Genomic DNA, 21867 nt, shown 5'->3' with positions numbered 1-21867 from the left:
CAGGAGATTGGAAAACCGATGGATCGGTCGTGGTGGAGATCATGATCAGCAATTCATGTCATGGCCTCCACGCTCTCCCGACTTAACCCCATGCGATTTCTTTCTGTGGGGTTATGTGAAAGATTCAGTGTTTAAACCTCCTCTACCAAGAAACGTGCCAGAACTGCGAGCTCGCATCAACGATGCTTTCGAACTCATTGATGGGGACATGCTGCGCAGAGTGCGGGAGGAACTTGATTATCGGCTTGATGTCTGCCGAATCACTAAAGGGGCACATATCAAACATTTGTGAATGCCTAAAAAACTTTTTGAGTTTTTGTACGTGTGTGCAAAGCATTGTGAAAATATCTCAAATAATAAAGTTATTGTAGAGCTGTGAAATCGCTTCAATCATTTGTAATAACCCTGTACATAGTTATGTCTGCTTGTGTGTGTGTGTGTGTGTGTGTGTGTGTGTGTGTGTGTGTGTGTGTGTGTGTGTGTGTGTTTAAACTGCGCATACCATCGCCGAATGGAGTTAGCAGTTGGTGGATCTTTGTTGAACTTCATCCTGAAGTGTCGTTGCACTGTTGTGTGTGCGCGAGTGTATACCTGTCCTTTTTTCCCCATAAGGTAAGTCTTTCCGCTCCCGGGATTGGAATGACTCCTTACCCTCTCCCTTAAAACCCACATCCTTTCATCTTTCCCTCTCCTTCCTTCTTTCCTGACGAAGCAACCGTTGGTTGTGAAAGCTTGAATTTTGTGTGTATGTTTGTGTTTATTTGTGTGTGTATCGACATGCCAGCGCTTTCGTTTGGTAAGTCACATAATCTTTGTTTTTAGATATATAACTACATAGTTATTTACATATGGTAGGAAACATGTTGTTTCTACAACTTTTTATTGGTGGAACAGATACATATAACTTTTTTCTTTCCTTTCTCTTTTCTGTTGCCATTTACTCTATTATGTTCCTTCTGATGATTATTGTTACTGTTGTAATTACTATATTCCCTCCTGTTGTGATTCTTACTGTGCTGATTACGATTGCTACCTGTTTCAAAATGTGTCTGTCTGTAGTGCTTGTATTTTCTTGTGATTTTTTTCCCCCAAAACTGTATTAATGTTTCTACGTACTTCAAAAACTGGTCCACTGTGTCATCTGTGCCATAGACTAGGTCCCACTGTACCTCAGCCTGTAACATCCACATCTGGGTGAGTCCATCAAAAGGTTTGCTCAACTGCACTAATTTTTTGAGATGATTTTTGCAAAACTGTTTAATACTAATACGCCCTACCCTGTAATTTGGTACATTGAGAAATTCACTTTTTAGTCTAGCCTGTTCAATCTCTGACCAAAATTTATCTAAAAATCCTCTCTCAAAATCTACATAGGTCGTGTCATCATTAGTATACTGATTTTTCCAGCTTAATGCTTCTCCTTCCAGAAACTTCTTAACAACTTGATTTTCACAATATCAGTCTTATTAGACACACAGTTATCTCTGCAGTGCTGCAGAAAATCGGCAGGATGTAAACTACCTTCACCTGAAAAGTTTTTCATCGGAATGTTGCAAAACATAGCAGCAACATTGCTAACAATGTTAACTACATCATTTGACAATTCTTAAACTTTTTTTACACAAAACAGAAACACTACTTTCTAGGGTGCTAGTTTGCTGTTACATACTTTTACATTTTCTGTGAGTTTAGTGACTACTGTATTCACCTGTTCAACAAAACTGCTTTCAAGAAGAGCCACTTTGGTGTCAACATTACTTTTCAAAGTCAGAATTAGACTATTTACAATTTTGTCCACAGTACTTATTTCCTCATGCAGATTTTCAAAAGCAGTTTTGTTTTCATCTCTAACTTCAGTGATCTCATCTTTGACATTTTTAACTTCATTATTAAATTTAATTTCCTTCGTTTTGGACTTGACAGACTGTGCTAGAACATCTAATCTATCAATTTTTTGATTAATATCATCTATTTGAGCTGTATAATTACCGACACAATCAAATAATGTTCCTGTTGATTGACTGAGTTTTGTGAACTGATTCTTATTTTCTTGTTTATGATTCTCAAGTTACTCATTTATTTTTGCAAACTGGTCATTACTAATTTTTATTAACTAAACCTTATTATCATTGCTCATTTTTATTACAATCACAGCATGGTAATTATGTCATTATTATTATCTTGTTTTAATTCATGTGTCAGTTTATCCTGTTTTTCCAGTTTGTAACTGACATTTTCCTGTTGTTGTTTCACTACAGTACTTTAGTCTCCCATGTCTGTATTACTCCCTATTGTTCCAGATGCTTCAGTGACTGTCATTCTTACTAATTATACAATGAAACACTTCACAAAAAAAAAAGAAATAAAACATTTCCAGTGTTTAACTCGTTTGTTAGATGTTGGTGTTGTTAGTTGTTCACCTCACTTTTTATTTTTTACATTCTTTCCTTCTTCTAATTTGCAGACTCCTTTTTTGCTGTTATTGTTAGTTTTGTAGCTGTGGTTCATATCTGGCTGATCATTCACATAAAATTTTCACAATGTCTTTTAGTCTGCAACAAGAAAAATAGTCCAACACAGTATTCACATTGCACTTTCAGGAACTCCTGGTCAACATCGTCATATTCTGACCATCCCCACCCTCTTGTTGCTCAAAGTTGGTTTAGTAATGTTTGAAGTAAGTTAGTAACTTGAAGGGGGAGGGGGGGGGGGGCAGCCAATAACATTTTCACAGCACTTGTCACTCTGAGATAGTGACACATTGCAGCGAGTGACAGGGACAGTCGAATTGAAATAACGAGTTCTGTTAGTAATAAAAATATTCCTCCTTTTAGTTGCTCTTCTGTGTTATGTGTTGATGGCTCGTTGTGTATTTTCTTTCTGTGGTGTATCTTTCTATAATCGTCTAGAGGATAATCGGTTTGATGTTTCGATAGTAATATGAATTCTGGTGGACTTCCTGCAGAATTACACACATATTTTCAGTCCTTTCACTTCACAATACAAATTAGTAAAACACACACAAATTGTTCTCCATCCTCGCATTTCGAACTCATGCAACTAACTGCACAAAAGAACAAAAATTTAGCTCTAATAACATGTAGCAAAGAAATTACTATCCTATATCGATATATTTATGCAAAACAATCTTTGGAACATACATTTCGTTAAAAAATATAGTTTTTACTATTAAAAAACAGTCTTGATCACGATTTATTTATCAAGGTGACCAGTTTCGACCACTACTGTGGTCATCTTCAGACCTACAAGTTGTATAAAAAGCTCTAATTAGAGGGCTACATACATTAAAGAAAATACATAAAGTTATAAAGCTATAAAACGTTGAATTACCATTGAGCAGGAACCTCTTTCTGTTGGAGAATCACTACTGGAGAAACCAGTGCACGTCTTACTATATATAATGGAGGCTCCACCCACTTCTGACTGCATGATGTCATTACTAACCAATGAGTTATAAGTCGAATTACAATTTAAAATTTCTTAGTTAAAAGAACATTGTCAAGAATTAAAAATAAATACACACTAAACTTAGCTTATTAAACAGCTATTGTCAATTAAGAAGCGTTAAAAATATTTAAATATGTAGGAAAATGAACTCCAGTTTGGCAGTACATGGGTTGCCCTCTCAAGGCCTGTCAGTGAACCATTTGGAACCACTGGTTGACATGGTGAAGTTGGACGCCGTTGCAAAGATGAGCCAGCAGGCTTTTTTCACTGAAGTTGTTGTAAAGTCAATAGTCGAACTAGTGGTTGCCATGGTGAGGACAAACGCCAGTGCAAAGATGTGGCAGCAGGCTTCTTTCCAACGAAGTTGTTGCAAAGTGGAATGGCGAAGACTGTCGTGTCAGACGATGTATTATTGAGCAGCAACATGTCTTTATTGAAACGATTTTTAAAGAGTAAGCTACAATAATCTGTAGCTGACATGTATACTACATGCTGCACAAATACGATACAAAGTAGTTGTCCGTATATATGAAATATTATCTATGAAGTTGATATGTAGATTACATGTGCCAATTTTTTAAAGGCATTGCTATTCCTCAAGTTATATGCCAGTCTTATAAGCAAATAAAATGAAAGAATTTAAAATTATAAAATTATGAGCCATAGTGTCAAAAATAAAAGGATGTGAATTAGCAATATGCAGTTTAAAAGCATATAAGCAAAAATTCTAAAACAGATAGTCAATCATAAAATAATGTTTGGTAAAATAAAATTACAATCTAAAGATAAAATATTTGCTAAAAGTCTTAATAATTTAAAAAAACTTTTTAAAAAACTTTTAAAACAAGAGGACAGAAGAGTAAACATTCTAAAGCAGATCATCGAAAAGCTCAAAGAAATGTTTGTCTTTGAACTGAAGTTGTTCGTTTAAAACAGATAATGGATTACTTTCGTGAAGTGAAAAGATTTCAATTTCTTCTAAGGTATTTAGCAGTGGTCCTTTTGGCACAGTATGTAATATTTTCAAATTGCTAGAAATGTAACCCTCAGAATGATTGTATCCATCAAGATGTTGACCAAATATTGATTTGGTACGTGCAGTACCAGTAGTATGTTCTTTGAAACGTGTTAAAAAGTTACGGCCAGTTTGGCCAATATACTGTTTCTCACAGTCATTACATATTTTGTAAAAGCCTGACTTTTGGTATATATTTGAGTCTCCAATTGTATGTTTCAGTTTCATCTGTAGGGGGTTATTAGTTTTAAATGCTATTGTCACGCTTGTGTTCTTAAATAATTTATTTATTTTATCTGAGATAGGTCCCATGTACGTAATTTGTGTAAATCTCTTCTTGGAATTTATAACGGCATCATTTGTTTCTTGTAATTTTTGATATAACAGATCAACCTGATGGGAATTATAATTGTTAGCAACTGCTATCTTTTTTAATGTATCAATTTCCTTTTGGATTGCATCATGTTGGAGAGGTAATTTCAGTATCCTATGTATCATAGTTTTAAAAAATGCCATTTTGTATCTTGATGTAGCATTTATTATTACGTCGGTTGATGTGGGTTTTCTAAAAATAGAAATATTATGTTTTCCATTCTGATTTGTAATTGTGAGGTCCAGGAAATTAATACTATTGTTACGTTCGTGTTCTACTGTAAATACAAGTTTTGGATGTAAATTATTTAAGTTGTTAGTGAAAGCATCAATTTCTTCCTTAGAGCCGTTATATAATAGCAGTGTGTCGTCAACATATCTTTTGTAGTATATAATTTTATTTGTTATTTCTGGATTCTTTTTGAAAAATTGGATCTCAGCATAGTTGACGAAGATATCTGCTATAGTGCTAGCCAGGGAATTCCCCACTGCAAGTCCATCTTCCTGTATGTATATTTTATTATTAAATGAAAAATAATTAAAATCTAGAGTAATTCTTAATGGTTCGATGAATTCTACTATTTCTTTGGGGCTCTTGATTTTGTGATGCGTCAAGTTATGATTAATAATAGAGATAGTCTCTTGAATTGGTATATTCGTGTAAAGATTTGTGATGTCCAACGATGCGAACCTTGCGTTTTTTGGAATATCCACATCATAAATTAACTTAGTTAATTCAAAACTGTTTTTAATACTATAATTTTCTTCATAAACGTAGAAGGATTTTAATATTTGATTAAGCTTTTTGTTCAGGTTATAAGAGGGACTGTTGGTATTATTAACAATTGGACGAATTGGTAAATTTGGTTTGTGTAATTTGATTTGCGATCTCAACTTATGTAAAGTGGGGTTCATAATTCTAAGTGTTATTTTATCTTTAGGTGAAAGTAAAGAGTCACTATCATCAATCAGCTTTTTAATTTTTGTTTGAAATCTTGATGTCGGGTCTTTATTAACCTCAGTTATTCCATTAGCGTTAAAAAATTGTAAAGTCTTAGAAACATAATCATCTTCGCTAACAATGACAAGAGTATTCCCTTTATCCGCCTTGATTGCAATAGCTTTATTAGTTATTAACTTCTGGTTGATTTGTTTTACAAGTTTTAATTCATTATTATGTTTATTTTTATCTTTTTCATTAGTAATGACATTCTTAGTTTTACGTGCAATGTCACATATTTCAGACCTACTAAATTGTGCATGTTTTGCAGCAATCTTTACATCAGCAATCACACGTTTAATATTAAAAGTGTTGTCTCAGCAGGAGTAAAAGAAATTTTGGTTAGATTGGTTACTCTTGGATAAAAGTTATGTACATGTGGTGAAACATCTTGTGAACACACATTTTGGTGACTAACAAGGGCTGCAATTTTCTTATTATGCTTATTAAAAATAGTTTCTCGCACTGCATTACTTTTGTCATCCATAAAGTTAAGTAGCTGTGAAAATATTAATGGTGACAACTGACTGCTAATTTTTAAATGTAAATTGTACATTTCAAGATTGAATGCATCTTTTTCTCTATATGTATCTTTAATTTCAGATCTAATCCACAGAATGCTACTCTTCTGTCGTAAAAACTTTTCTATATTTGATCTGGTATTAAAACTAATTTTTACATAATTAGGAATCATATTATTCATTAGGCATTGTTTGTTAAAAGATATTTTGGAATTAAGTTTCATAATTTTAGTGTGTAACCCTCTAAACTTCTTGTAATCTACATATCAACTTCATAGATAATATTTCATATATACGGACAACTACTTCGTATCTTATTTGTGCAGCATGTAGTATACATGTCAGCTACAGATTATTGTAGCTTACTCTTTAAAAATCGTTTCAATAAAGACATGTTGCTGCTCAATAATACATCGTCTGACACGACAGTCTTCGCCATTCCACTTTGCAACAACTTCGTTGGAAAGAAGCCTGCTGCCACATCTTTGCACTGGCGTTTGTCCTCACCATGGCAACCACTAGTTCGACTATTGACTTTACAACAACTTCAGTGAAAAAAGCCTGCTGGCTCATCTTTGCAACGGCGTCCAACTTCACCATGTCAACCAGTGGTTCCAAATGGTTCACTGACGGGCCTTGAGAGGGCAACCCATGTACTGCCAAACCGGAGTTCATTTTCCTACATATTTAAATATTTTTAACACTTCTTAATTGACAATAGCTGTTTAATAAGCTAAGTTTAGTGTGTATTTATTTTTAATTCTCGGCAATGTTCTTTTAACTAAGAAATTTTAAATTGTAATTCGACTTATAACTCATTGGTTAGTAATGACATCATGCAGTCAGAAGTGGGTGGAGCCTCCATTATATATAGTAAGACGTGCACTGGTTTCTCCAGTAGTGATTCTCCAACAGAAAGAGGTTCCTGCTCAATGGTAATTCAACGTTTTATAGCTTTATAACTTTATGTATTTTCTTTAATGTATGTAGCCCTCTAATTAGAGCTTTTTATACAACTTGTAGGTCTGAAGATGACCACAGTAGTGGTCGAAACTGGTCACCTTGATAAATAAATCGTGATCAAGACTGTTTTTTATTAGTAAATATTTATAAGACATTGATCACTGCTGTTCCTGTAATGCATTCAAAAGTAATATAATTAATTGTCTATCTTTTTTGAGAAGTCCATAATCATTGTTGTAATTATATGAAGTGTTCATAGACATTGGCATTTAAACATTTTTGCATAGCTATTAAGTAGTGGATTTATGTTTTTTATGTCTTCGGTGCAGTATTGTTTACTTCATATGATCCAGGATTGGTTAGTACATTTATCTCACTGTAATCAGTTTTATTGTGTGCTGGAACTCATTAGACAGGCAACTTGCAACTAGGACCATCCACTGATTTGTGTGTTTAGTAACTTATGTTGCCTCTTCACCATAGAAAAGAAGTATCAATGAGGATAATGAGGAATCCCCTCTGGCACCTTTCTTGATTTTGCTTCTCATACAATTCCATCAGTATTGCCGACTGTATTCTGCTTTGTACAAAGAGAATTGGTCACCATTATATTCCTGTAGTTAATCCTCTGCCGCCTAAGAATGGAACTAATTTTATTCTATTCCGTACTTTTAAGACACCTCCAAATCTAGGAATGCAATTAATGTTTCCTTCTTTCATCCAAATCTGCCCTCTTTTACTTGCCACAGAGCTGAAATGGTTTCTCAAGGGCCCCTATTACTCACAAAAATATACTGGTCCTATCTACATGTACATATATGGCTACTCTGCAAATCACTGTTAAGTGACTAGCAGAGGGTTCATAGAACCAAGGTCACAATAATTCTCTATTAGTCCTCTCTCAAACAGCATGTGGGGAAAAAAACAACACCTACATATTTCTGTACGAGCTCTGATATCCCTTATTTTGTTATGAGAATCGTTTCTCCCTATGTAGGTCGATGTCAACAAAATATTTTATTTGGAGGAGAAAGGTGGTGATTGATATGTCGTGAGAAGTTCCCGATGTGATGAAAAATGCCTTTGTTGTAATGGTTTCCACTGCAAATCATGTATCATGTCCGTGACTCCTTTCCTCTATTTCTCAATAATACAAAATGTGTTGCCCTTCTGTGAACTTTCTCAATGTACTCTATTAATCCTCCCCGGTAAGGATCCCACACTGTGCAGCAGTACTCCAAAGAGAGTACTGTAGGCAAACTCTTTAGTAAACCTGTTCTGCCAAGAAAACACATTCTTTGGTTCACCTTCCCACAACATTTTCTGTGTGTTCTTCTCAATTTAGGTTGTTAATAATTGTAATTCCTAGGTATTTAGTTGAATTTATGGCCTGTATATTTGATTGATTATCATGTTATGGAAGTTCAAGAGATTCTTTTTAGCACTCATATGGATGATATCACATTTTTCCTTATTTGGGGTCAATTGCCAATTTTTGCATCATACAGATATATTTTCTAAATCATTTTGCAATTTATTTTGATCCTCTGATTTTACTACACAGTAAACAACACCATCATGTGCAAACAGCGTAAGACTGCTGCACAAATTGTCTCCTATATCGTACCTATGATAAGAAACAGCAGAGGACCTGTGAAACTAGCTTGGAGAATGCCAGAAATCACTTCCATTTTACTTGTTTACTTTCCATCAGTTACTACTAACTGTGACCTCTCTGATAGGAAATCATGAATTCAATCACATAACTCAGCTGATATTCCGTAAGCACGCTATTTGATTGCAAGCCGCTTATGCGGTACTGTGTCAAAGATCTTCTGGAAAATTAGAAATATGGAATTGATTTAAAATCTCTTGTTGATAGTATTCAGCACTTCATTTGAGTAAAGTGTTAGTTAAAGTGGTAGTTGTGTTTCAGAAGAAAGATGTTTTCCATATCCATGTTGACTGTGTCAATAGACGGGTGTCATCGAGGTAATTCATAATGTTTGAACACAATATATGTTCCAAAATCATGCTGCATATTGATGTTAATGACATGAGCCTTTAATTTAGTGGATTACTCATATTGCCTTTCTCGAATATTGGTGTTATCTGTGCAACTTTCCAGTCTGTGGGTACAGATCTCTCATCAAGAAAGTGGTTGTATATGATTGTTAGGTATGGAGCTATTACATCAGTATACCTGGCTATTATACAGTCTGGACCGCATGACTTGCTTTTATTAAGTGATTTAAGTTGCTTCACCACTCCAAGGATATCTACTTCTAAGTTACTCATGTTGGCAGCTATTGATGATCCGAATTCTGGAATATTTATTTTGTCTTCTTCTGTGAAGCAATTTTGGGAGTCTGTGTTTAGTAACTCTGCTTTAGCAGCACTGTCATTGATAGTATTTCCTTTGCCATTGTCCAGAGAAGACATACATTGTGTCTTGCCGCTAGTATATTTTGCATACAATCAGAATCTCTTTGGATTTTCAGTCCATGCTAAATGTCAAGCTTCTATAAAAGATCACCAATGTAGGGAATTTTGCTTTTGTTTGAATTTGACATGCTTTTTTTTTTTTTCTGCAACAGTGTTCTGATCTGTTTTGTGTACCGTGGGGGTCAGCTGCATCTTGCATCTTTTGTTAATTTATTTGTTATAAATCTCTCCATTGCTGTCAGTTCTATTTCTTTGAATTCAAGCCACATCTGGTCTTCCCTTACAGTGTTCATTTGGAAGGAGTGGAGAATCTCCCAGGAAGGTGACAAGCAAATTATATCTGCTTTTCTGAATAGATATATTTTTGTTTACTTTTTGTAGATTTGAGAGTTAAGGTATTTAGTCTCTGTACGAAAACCTTTTGTTTGCTAATCCCTGTATCCATTTTGATGCCCGTTATTAGCTCAGGATTATTTGTTACTATAACTGCAGGTGTGTTTCCATAACTGTTTACAATTTGAGTGGGTTAATGAAGTAATTTCTGGAAATAATTTTCAAAGAAAGCATTTAGCACTATTTTGGGTGATATTTTGCGTGTATGCCCAGATTTAAACATGTATTTTCACCAACGTACCTAGGTAAAATGATGTCACAGCCAACTCTAATTGTATGAATCACGTATATGTTTGAAATTAGATTCAAGTTTTCCTTGAATCTTGTATCACCTGACTTGGGAGGTCAGTAAAAGGATACAATTATTAGTTTATTCCCATTGCCAAGAATGACCTCTGCCAATACTAACCCAAGGGAACTATCTACTTCAGTTTCAGTACAAGATAAACTAGTTCTAACAGCAATAACCTATCCTTTGTGAACACCTGAACTTATCTCTGGCTTTAACCAGCTTTCAGATTTGAGCATCTGCACTTTCTATTAGTTCTTGAAGCTCTGGTACTTTCCAACACAACTACAATGATTTACAACTGTTATACAGATGGTTCCTAGAGATATGTTCTTGCTGTCTTCAACATGAACCCTTTCAGACTGAAGTCCTTTTTGTGTTTCCTCGATACCCTCTAACCTAAAAAACTGCCCAGTCTGTGCCACACAGCCCCTGCAGTCTGTGTAGCCACCTCCTACTTGTACTGGTGTCCTGACCCATTTAACGGAACTCAAAACCCCATCACCCTATGTATGGCACAAGTTGGGAAATCTGCAGCCTACAGAGACGCAGAATTGTATGAGCCTCTGATTCAGATGTTCCACTTGGCTCTGTATCAGGGGTCCACAATCGGTCCTGTTGACTATGCTGCAAATGGTGAGCTCTGCTTTCATATTGCAAGCGTGACTAGAAGCCTTCATCACTTCAGATAGCCACTCAAACAGAGAGAATTTCTTCCAATCCAAAGCGACACCTAATTGGTACCAACCTGCAGTTGGCTGCACCCTGCACTCTTCATGGCATCCGGGAGAATCTGTTCCACTTGTGGAATGACTCCACTCGGTATGCACACAGAGTGAACACTGGCTTCCTTCCCTTCCTTGGCAGCCATATCCCTAAGGGATCTCATAATATGCCTAATACTGGAGCTCCCAACTACCAATAATCCCACTCTCTGTGACTTTCCAGATCTTGCAGGCTGAGAGGCTTTCTCTTGAAACAGGACAAGTGACTGCATCTGACTGAGTGAAATTGTCAGCCATGGATAGCACCTGGAAGCTGTTTGTCAGACTAACTAAGAAGGCCTTATATTCGGCACTCTGGGAAGTCTTTCGCTGCCTTCCACGCCGCGAGGTTATCTCCTACTCGAGCACGGGTGAGAGATCAACCTCATTGTGAGCAGTAACTGAACTGGCCACCAGCGCAGACCAATTGGCAGACTCATGGGTCATGTGGATGTCTGTTGGATTGCTACAGCCAGTCCACAACAGTGATACCCATCCACTGCAGCCTCGGTTTGTGTAACCAAAGCCAACACAGCCTGGAGCTGAGGGTGAAGTGTCACCAACTCACCTCGCATCTGCACATAGTAGTCACAGTCCCTATCACAACTAAAGATGGTCGAAAATTACACTACACTAACAGACAAATGACTACCGATATCCACTGTAGAAACTGATGAAAACACAAGAAATGTATCTAGTAATTAGATTAACACACAGAGATTCAAAAACTAAATTACCAAAGGACACAGGTGAGATTAAATAATTCGCTCAAGTTTAGGAACTTGTAAAATGTCACAAAACTAGTTCCTTTTCAACCCCATCGAAAATGCGAGAACTGTGTCTAGTAAATATTCAGTTTGCTCTCCTAGTCTTTGATAAAATACTGGTTGTCAGTTCAGCTCCAGCAGCTACGCTGTTGTGCACTCTGCTGCTTGGACAGGCAGAGAGCTGAGAAGGCATGCTTGTGCTGTGGCAGTCACAAAAAGAAAATTGTCATTGAGGAGATGGTTGGCTGCTGTGAACTCAAATTTGATGTAGAGTCTCTTAATTCAGATGACGCGATCAAGTTGCAGACAGCAACCGTGGCTGACTTCAGGGCACCTTGGAATGCTGTGGCTGCCCTGAGTGGCAGCACCTACGAAGACGACGCCACGAAAACGGCGAGAGATGGTGACTGAGGCAATCCTTTGAGGATTGCCTCGGATTTGCAGTGAGAAATCAATCTGGGAAGGTCTACTATGTGACAGCCTCGGGGAGGTAGCGATCGATCTGCTTGACCAAATGAATAAGTAGAGGCTGCCACTGTTCATCATCGATATGCAAATGGTGAATGTCTGTGGCAGAATTTCGGAACTGAGGTAGCTCCTGGGCTACCCTGTGAAGGTGGAAACTCTCCCACACAACCCAGACCCTAAGCCCCTACGCTTGAGCTATCTAGGGAAAGCAGCAGCGCCCTGCAGAATGTCAAAGAATCGCCCCAGGTGCTGTCTTTCAGGGATGCCGAGATGCATCTGCAGAGCTCCCCCACTACTTGACCACCAGCGGGAACGGGGCAGCCGCAGTTCACTATGCAGCCTGACTAGGATGTCACAGGAGGAGAAGCTGCAGCTATCATAAGGCCGCTACTGTGCTGACAGTACGCAGCAGTGGGGACCGTCACAGCAGCACAAGGTGCTGCTGCTTCGATTCAGACTGACAACTTTGACAAACAGATGGCAGTGACTCTGGTTTGGAGCTCCACGAAATCCATTACTGACTTAACCTACCCTTTCACAGTCTGTGCCTTTATTACCCATCCTGACTGTTGCAGATGCTTTTTTTTCTCCGTGGCATTTGCCGTGGCCCTTTTTCTCCCTCTGCCCTTAACTTGCTACTTCTTAAAATGTTTCTCTCCATAAGTATCTCTCGGTGGTACCGCACAGTGGATTCTCTTATCCAGTGGTACAGAAGAATATCCTATCTGAAGATGAGCCTTTGAAGGCTCAAAACGTGGTTTATGAAAATAAACAAATATTTCAAAAGTGACTGGTTGCAGTTATCTGTATCATATCCGAGGACATCAGCCAGGACAGTGTTGACACACGCACTTTTGTGTGTTCGTGTGCATGTGTAATTAGAATACTCTTTCTGTCTGGTAACTCCTCCTTAGTAGCCCCATCTGGATATCTGAATAGTTTCACTGTTTTACTGAGGAGAAAGCCATTTTAACAGATAATTGAATGCAGTAGGGACAGATAATATAATAACTTCTTGTTGCCTTCCACATCACAGTACTGCATATTTGTTACAGCAGGCCACAATTACTGTACCATTAGTCCTGATTTCTACCGACTGTGATTTCTGGAAGTATTACTGACTTCCTTGAGGATGAAATTTCACTGTACTCCAGTCCAACAGAGGGGGCTACTGGTTCTAGTTCTGCACTTCAAGTTGTGCCGATCTCCTGCTTCCACTTGGCTCACACACAGTTGCAGCCTTCACTGTAACTCTGCCAAGAACTCCTTGCATTGTTTTCGTGGGTGGCCCAAGGTTTTCTTAAGGTGTTCCTCCTCTGTCACTTCCCCTTTACTCGAGTCCCCATTAAAGATGGTGGAATTTGATAAAGAGATGCAGAATGGATATTGAGGATGGTCATTTTATCATGGATAAGCTTGCTACATCCTATTGTATGTTTTGTATGGTTTTGTGGAATGATTGCTATTATCATTATATGCCCTTAAGTGCTCTGCAGCTAAATTCAATATTTACTTACTTTAATGACTATTAATGTGCAGTTTTTTTGTGTTTTTGCTCAGTAACATCAAAATACTCACAGTGCAAATTGCTTATATATTTTTAACTTTCTACAGGCTTATGGAATAGACCCGTATATGCAACGTGGCCTTGAAATTTATGCAGGGCTGCTAGCCAAGGAACGGAAGTTTAAAGAACTTGAAAAAATAATCTCACCAAATATAAATATATCTGAATATGGCCCAGAACACTGGATAGCAATGGCATACTACTTTTATGCTTCACGGAAGAATTCAAAGGCCATATATTTTGCTCACAAAGTAAGAGGACGTTTTGCAATAGAAGATGAATGCAGGTTGCGTGTATCTGGCAATAGTCACCAGTATTTGGTTTATAAAGTATTTAATATTTTCTGCAAAAATTTTTACAGGCATGCACTCAGAACCCACGTAATGTCCAAGCACTTATCCTGAAAGGTGCTATACTTATGGATCTTAAGAAATACACGGAAGCAATTGTACATTTTAGAGAGGCAATGCAGTTGAGTCCTTATCGATATGAACCGCATCGAGGACTCGTTGATTGCTATGTACTTATGCACAGATTGCGAGAGGCTTTAACAATGGCAAGCAGTGCATGCAAGCAGCTTGGTCAAACACCGAGAGCTTTGACAGTAAGTAGATAGCAGATGTTCTACATTCACTTGTATGAATTTTTCCTAAACAAGTCATCTCATTCAGCAAGACATTCCAGTGAATCTAGGATCATACTTAGAAAGTGCTTACCTTTTACTTTGTTGTAAATTTTCATTTCCATGTACTGGGGTGTCTGTGCATGTAAGTTTAAACAATGAGCAGGAAGCACAAAATTATCTTTATTTCTCTTATTACATACCTTGTAGAAACAATTTTCCTTGAATAACTTTAAACTGCTGTGTAAAACGTTGGAAATGTCATAGATATATAAGGAGAGAATTGTTAATGATTTCAAAATTTTAAACAAGGGGCAGCATGATTTCCTTGGATTTACAGCACACATTTCTAATGATTCTTTTTTGCACTGCAAAAAGTATCCATTAAATCTTATTTTGATTGATATTTGTAGCACATTGTCCTCTGTCATATATATGCCATAATTTGTTCACCACTTTCTCTGTAAAAGTATCCCTCAGATTTTGTATTCACTGCTGCTCATTTTTAAATACCACCTTTCTGCAATTTTTCATCTTTTTTGTTTCATTGTAAGTAGCAAATCAAAATGAATGAAAGAAACAAGAGCTGTTCAGCATTTAACATCTGTTAAAATCTAGAATGAATGTAAACACATGTTGCAAGCCATCAGCAAATGTTCTGTCCACAGCAAACAGGATACTGAAACTTCAGTTAAGTGTACCATTTTCTATAGATATTACTCAACAATATGAACAGTTAATTCATCTAGAAATGTGAGTTTTCTGTCTATCATGTACATGGTTCCCACTATACATCTCATCGTAAGTGAAGCTATCATCAGTCCGAAGATTGAACACCACTGTGCTTGACTAAGTGTAGTCTTGTTGGAAGTGGTATAGCATTGCCTTTCTCTGACCGCTGAAATCACCTACCCAGCCAGTTATAGGAGACCCTACTGTATAACGTGGACTCCTAACCACACTGCAACTTCGCATTTTTCATGTAACCAAACATTGCCAGAAATGAAACAACTGATAAGTGACTGAGTCCAAGATATAGTATTAGGGGTGACCTGGATAAAATAGGAGCAGAAACTGGGCACATGAGTATGGGGTTTGTGGAGGTCTTTCAGCGCCATGATTAGCCCTGGGTAAACACTGCTGTAGGGCGTATTAACAGTGAGCTGAACGGGATGCTCCAGACACCAGCAAAGTCTCACATGAGTGTTGTTCCAGTTGATGCTATTGGTAGGTGTGGTTACACTACTCACGGCCTGCACCTTAATAGGAAGGGGAAAGATAAGTTAGCTTCCCTGTTAGCAGATACTGTAAGGGGGGACACAGTCACACAAGGGGGTGATCCCTGTGGTTATTGGGACCAGGCAGACAGGTTTTTTAGGTTAAAGCCAAATTCCAGACAGACAACAACCAAGGAAAATAGAAGAAAAGAAACTTCATGCACAGCAAATAGGGATAAAGCTAAGGGGGGTATCAACTTACTTCACAAAAATATCAGGGGAATAAAAAAGAAAGTAGATGAGCTGATAATGTGTTTAGATGATCTCAAAAATAAGAATGGGATTGACATACTTTGTCTGTCTGAGCACCATGTAACTGTGGTGATGGAAAATGTCAGTATAAACGGGTGTAATTTAGCATCTTACACTTGTAGATCTAGTAGGATAAAGGAGGAGTTGCCAGTTTCATAAAACAAGGGTATAAATACAGAACTGTTGAATTAAGCAAATTTTGTGTTGATCAGCATTTTGAGGTTTGTGCATGTGAACTTCAGCTAGATAATGTTGTGTTGATATTAGCAACAGTGTACAGGTCTCCACTAGGAGATTGGGAGCTATTCATAAAAAAAGTTTGACTACCTATTATGCTGTCTGTCAGACAAAAAGAAGAAGTTATTAATCTGTGGCGATATCAGTGTTAACTTTCTAAGCAATTCCAATAGGAAAAGTGAACTAGAAGTGTTGTTAATAACATTTAACTTAGAATCAGTGATTAATTTCCCTACACATATAGCTCAGGACAGTAGTACTCTAGTAGATAATGTATTTGTGCAGCAAGAAGATGTAGAACAAACACATGCTTTCCCTGTGGTAAATGGATTATCTGTCCATGATGCACAACTGATTAACTTACAAAACCTAACAGGGTGTACACTTCAGAAACCATTAAGTGTGAGGGTGCTCAACCCAGTATCTATAGATCACTTACAGAGAAAGTTCAGGAAATGTAAACTGGGAAGATGTATATAATGAGCCAAATGCTAATGATAAATGCAGCATATTTCTTGATAAATTTATATCCATTTTTGAACATTGTTTTCCAAAGAAAAGTACTAAATGTAACTTCACAAACTTTTCAAAGAAACCTTGGATTACTGCAGGTATTAAAGTGTCTTCAGAAAGAAAAAGAATACTGTATGAGACAGCAAGAACTAGTAAAGATGCAGAAGTAGTTTTACACTATAAAAATTATTGTAACATACTGAGAAAAGTTGTAAGGAAATCAAGAAATATGTATGTTAGAGAAGAAATCAACAACTCCAGCAATAAAATCAAATCAATATGGAATGTTGTTAGAAGGGAGACAGGAAAAGTAACCACTGGGGTAGGTAGTATTACTGTTAAAGAGAATGAGACCATCTTAACCAACAGTACACAGGTAGCCAGTGTATTTAACAATCACTTCTTAAGTGTAGGAGAAACAATTGGTGAGAATAGTTCAAAAGAAAAAGCCAGGCAGTACATGGAAGAGTCAGTTTTGAAAAATTTTAGTCAGATTAAGTTTCATCCAACCACCTCTTGTGAAATAAGGAAAATTATTAAATCTTTCAAAAAGAAATGTTCTGTTGGAGTAGATGACATCTCTAACAAGTTATTAAAACAATGTGGAGCAATTACAGCATATGTAATGCATCACTGACTCAGGGTATTTTTCCAGACAGATTAAAATATGCCATTGTCAGGCCTATCTACAAAAAGGGGGAAACTACAGATGTCAATAATTACCAGCCAGTATCCTTGCTTACAGCATTTTAAAAAATCTTTGAGAAAGTAATGTACTCGAGTGGTTAGCCATCTCAACAGTAATGGGATACTTAATAAATCTCAGTTTGGATTTCAGAAATGCTGTTCCACTGACACAGCAATATATAATTTAACTGTCCATATAATAGAGTCTTTAAATAGTAGCCGGCCGCGGTGGTCTAGCGGTTCTAGGCGCTCAGTCCGGAACCGCGCGACTGCTACAGTCGCAGGTTCGAATCCTGCCTCGGGCATGGATGTGTGTGATGTCCTTAGGTTAGTTAGGTTTAAGTAGTTCTAAGTTCTAGGGGACTGATGACCACAGATGTTAAGTCCCATAGTGCTCAGAACCATTTGAACCATTTTTAAATAGTAGAATATCACCAGTAGGAATATTCTGTGACTTATCCAAAGTATTTGATTGTGTGAACCATGACATCATGTTAGAGAAATTATAATTCTGTGGTATAAATGGAACAGCATATGAGTAGTTTAAGTTGTATCTACTGAACAGGAAGCAAAAAGTGTCTTTATATGCTTCAAGTGATTCAAAGGAGTTTGCCACTTCATCTAACTGGGGTGAAATTACATTATGTGTTCCACAAGGTTCGATCATGGGTCCCCTCCTGTTCTTGATATATGTGAATGACCTCCCTTCTTATGTGGAACAAGATGCTGAACTGACACTGTTTGCTGATGATACAAGCATAATTTTTACTCCAGTAAAAGAAAGTCCAATAGAAAATGATATAAATAAGGTCTTTGGAAAAGTTATTAATTGGTTTTCTGCGAATGGGCTTGCTCTGAGCTTTGGAAAAACACAGTACATCCAATTTTCTGCTGCAACAAGTATAATTCCTTCAATAAACATAACACATCAAAAGAAGTCAGTAGCCAGGGTAGAGCATACTAAGTTTTTGGGTGTACATATAGATGAGAATCTTAATTGGAAAATTCATATTTTGGATCTCCTAAAGCGACTAGGTTCAGCAACTTTTGCAATTAGAATAATTGCCAATTTAGAGAGTGTAGAAATTAGTAAGCTAAAATACTTTGCATGCTTCCACTCTCTGATGTCATACGGAATAATATTCTGGGGCAACTCAACACTTAGACAAAAGGTATTCACTGCTCAAAAGAAAGTAGTTAGAATAATGTGTGGGGTTCATAGTCGCACATCTTGTAGGCATCTGTTTAAAAGGCTAGGAATTATTACAACTGCTTCACAGTACATGTACTCAGTAATGAAATTTTTTCTCAACAACATGGACCAGTTTAAAATCAACAGTGACGTTCATGATTACAATACCAGAAAAAAAAAAAGACCTACACTATCCTTTACTTATCCTATCTTTGGCACAAAAAGGGGTAAAATATGCTGCTATAAAACTTTTTGATAAATTACCAGATGAAATAAAATGTTTGACAGACAGCAGTAATAGTTTCAAAAACAAATTGAAATCATCATACCTCCTTGACAACTCCTTCTATACCATAGATGAATTCTTGAATCTGAATATGAGTAAATAAATCTGGAGAAATAATATATGCATTTTGTACCATTTTAGGGAATGGGATACATAATAGAAATATTTACGTATAACACTATAATGTAAACAAAAAAACTTGTTTCCTGTGTGCATTTCTTGTGCATTTGACACGTTCCACATCATAATGGTTTTCCATGCTATTTATCAATGGAACACATAACTAACTAGTAAAATACTGGGATTGACCTAGCATCAAATCTGGGACCTTAGCATCTGTAGCCTGGCACTTTACCAGTGAGCTATCTAGCATCATCGTGCATTTAATATCCTCTGTTGCACTTGAAAGTACTATATCATTATAATTTTTACTTAAGCTTTATAACAACTGACTAAGATAAATTTTCTTCATATCTTTGCTATTTTCCAGTTGTATGCATCTGTGCTAATGAAGGATCCTGTTACGGTGTGCAAAGCTAAAACGTATTTGGAAAAAGCCTTGGCACAAGATGAGACATACTTATCTGCAGTGTATTTGCTCGCTGAAATATATGAACAGGTATCTATTATAGTCCTAATTTCATTTTGTACTTTGCACATTCTAGGATTTTGCATTGAAGTTTGGATTTTTAAATGGCTCTGAAATAATTATGTAGTCTTATAATCTGTCTTAATTTCTTTTCTTTCATTTCATAGCTTTAACTAAAGCCATTCTTTATTATGTGTGCCTTTAGAGATTTGTGATGGAAGCTCTCATGTCACTATTAGTGCTGTAATTGTATTGGTGGCTGAACAAGCCTACAACAGTTCACCATAAACAGTAAAGTCTTAATCTTGTAAAGCATCAAATTACGCAATTCCCAAGGAAAGATAAACCCTAACTAATACTGCTTGCCAGTTCCAGATGTGGACAGCAAATGTGATACACTAAGTGAACATGATGTAAAATAAATTACTACCCAAATGGTCAACAACAGATAAATTAATAGAGAAATTCAGTTTGTGTTTTGTACTCAGCAGTCTTTTTCTATGTGTTGATCTGAAGACAGAGGTGCTGGTTATATCTGGCAGACATTCACTTTTTTGCCTCATCGAATTACCTTTGTGGACAGCATTGAGGAGTAGGAATAGGAGTAGGAGTAGAGTTTTATTGGTCCTGGTATTCATATAGTACACAAATAGTACATACTGATGTAGGAAAAGTCAATGTATAAAAAAATATAATATAATTTGCATTAATTTCATTATTTCTACAGTAAATGATCACTGAGTTACAATATACAGAGCAAATATTGTACAAAAATAGAGTAGATATTTTAAAGCAGAATGAGCATGTACTGTAGTGGCAGATTAATATTTGTATTACAGCAACATTTACATGGTAAATTAAAGTTCTAGTAACATTTACATGATACATCACTAAGTCAAAGACACAAATCGTTAGTAGACTTCCTGAAGGAACTCGTGGAGTCTATAGAAGCAGTGATGAGTCAAATATGTCTTACCAGTTGACTTGAAATATGCTAGGTCATTTATTGATTTAATTTGTGGGGGAAGTTTATTATAAGTAACTTTTCCATAATACAGGGGTCCTTTTTTATTCAGGATGGTCGTGGTGGGCTCCAAACGAAAGATTGGTCTTCAGTCCTGAGACTGGTTTGATGCAGCTCTCCATGCTACTCTATCCTGTGCTAGCTTCTTCATCTCCCAGTACCTACTGCAACCTACATCATTCTGAATCTGCTTAGTGTATTGATCTCTTGGTCTCCCTCTACGATTTTTACCCTCCACGCTGCCTTCCAATGCTAAATTTGTGATCCCTTGATGCCTCAAAACATGTCCTACCAACCGATCCCTTCTTCTAGTCAAGTTGTGCCACAAACTTATCTTCTCCCCAATCCTATTCAATACCTCCTCATTAGTTACGTGATCTACCCACCTTATCTTCAGCATTCTTCTCTAGCACCACATTTCGAAAGCTTCTATTCTCTTCTTGTCCAAACTATTTATCGTCCATGTTTCACTTCCATACATGGCTACACTCCATACAAATACTTTTTCAGAAACAACTTCCTGACACTTAAATCTATACTCGATGTTAACAAATTTCTCTTCTTCAGAAACGATTTCCTTGCCATTGCCAGTCTACATTTTATATCCTCTCTACTTCGACCATCATTAGTTATTTTACTCCCTAAATAGCAAAATTCCTTTACTACTTTAAGTGTCTCATTTCCTAATCTAATTCCCTCAGCATCCCCCAATTTAATTTGACTACATTCCATTATCCTCGTTTTGCTTTTGTTGATGTTCATCTTATATCCTCCTTTCAAGACACTGTCCATTCCGTTCAACAGCTCTTCCAAGTCCTTTGCTGTCTCTGACAGAATTACAATGTCATCGGCGAACCTCAAAGTTTTTACTTCTTCTCCATGAATTTTAATACCTACTCCGAATTTTTCTTTTGTTTCCTTTACTGCTTGCTCAATATACAGATTGAATAACATCGGGGAGAGGCTACAACCCTGTCTCACTCCTTTCCCAACCACTGCTTCCCTTTCATGCCCCTCGACTCTTATAACTGCCATCTGCTTTCTGTACAAATTGTAAATAGCCTTTCGCTCCATGTATTTTACCCCTGCCACCTTCAGAATTTGAAAGAGAGTATTCCAGTTAACGTTGTCAAAAGCTTTCTCTAAGTCTACAAAT

The 21867-nt window shown here is 36.8% G+C and overlaps 1 protein-coding gene across 1 annotated transcript in view; it reads left to right on the top strand.

The window, feature by feature from the left end:
* Positions 1–21867, top strand: part of LOC126203081 (anaphase-promoting complex subunit 7) — a 173078-nt gene that overhangs the window by 99365 nt on the left and 51846 nt on the right. Inside the window, exons 6-8 of the mRNA XM_049937321.1 lie at positions 14080–14283; positions 14394–14636; positions 19589–19717. Coding sequence (XP_049793278.1) covers positions 14080–14283; positions 14394–14636; positions 19589–19717 — 576 coding nt within the window. The remainder of the gene's footprint in view (positions 1–14079; positions 14284–14393; positions 14637–19588; positions 19718–21867) is intronic.

Source organism: Schistocerca nitens, chromosome 9 (assembly GCF_023898315.1).
Source record: "Schistocerca nitens isolate TAMUIC-IGC-003100 chromosome 9, iqSchNite1.1, whole genome shotgun sequence".
NCBI lineage: Eukaryota > Metazoa > Arthropoda > Insecta > Orthoptera > Acrididae > Schistocerca > Schistocerca nitens.
This window is presented reverse-complemented; position numbering and strand designations above follow the sequence as displayed.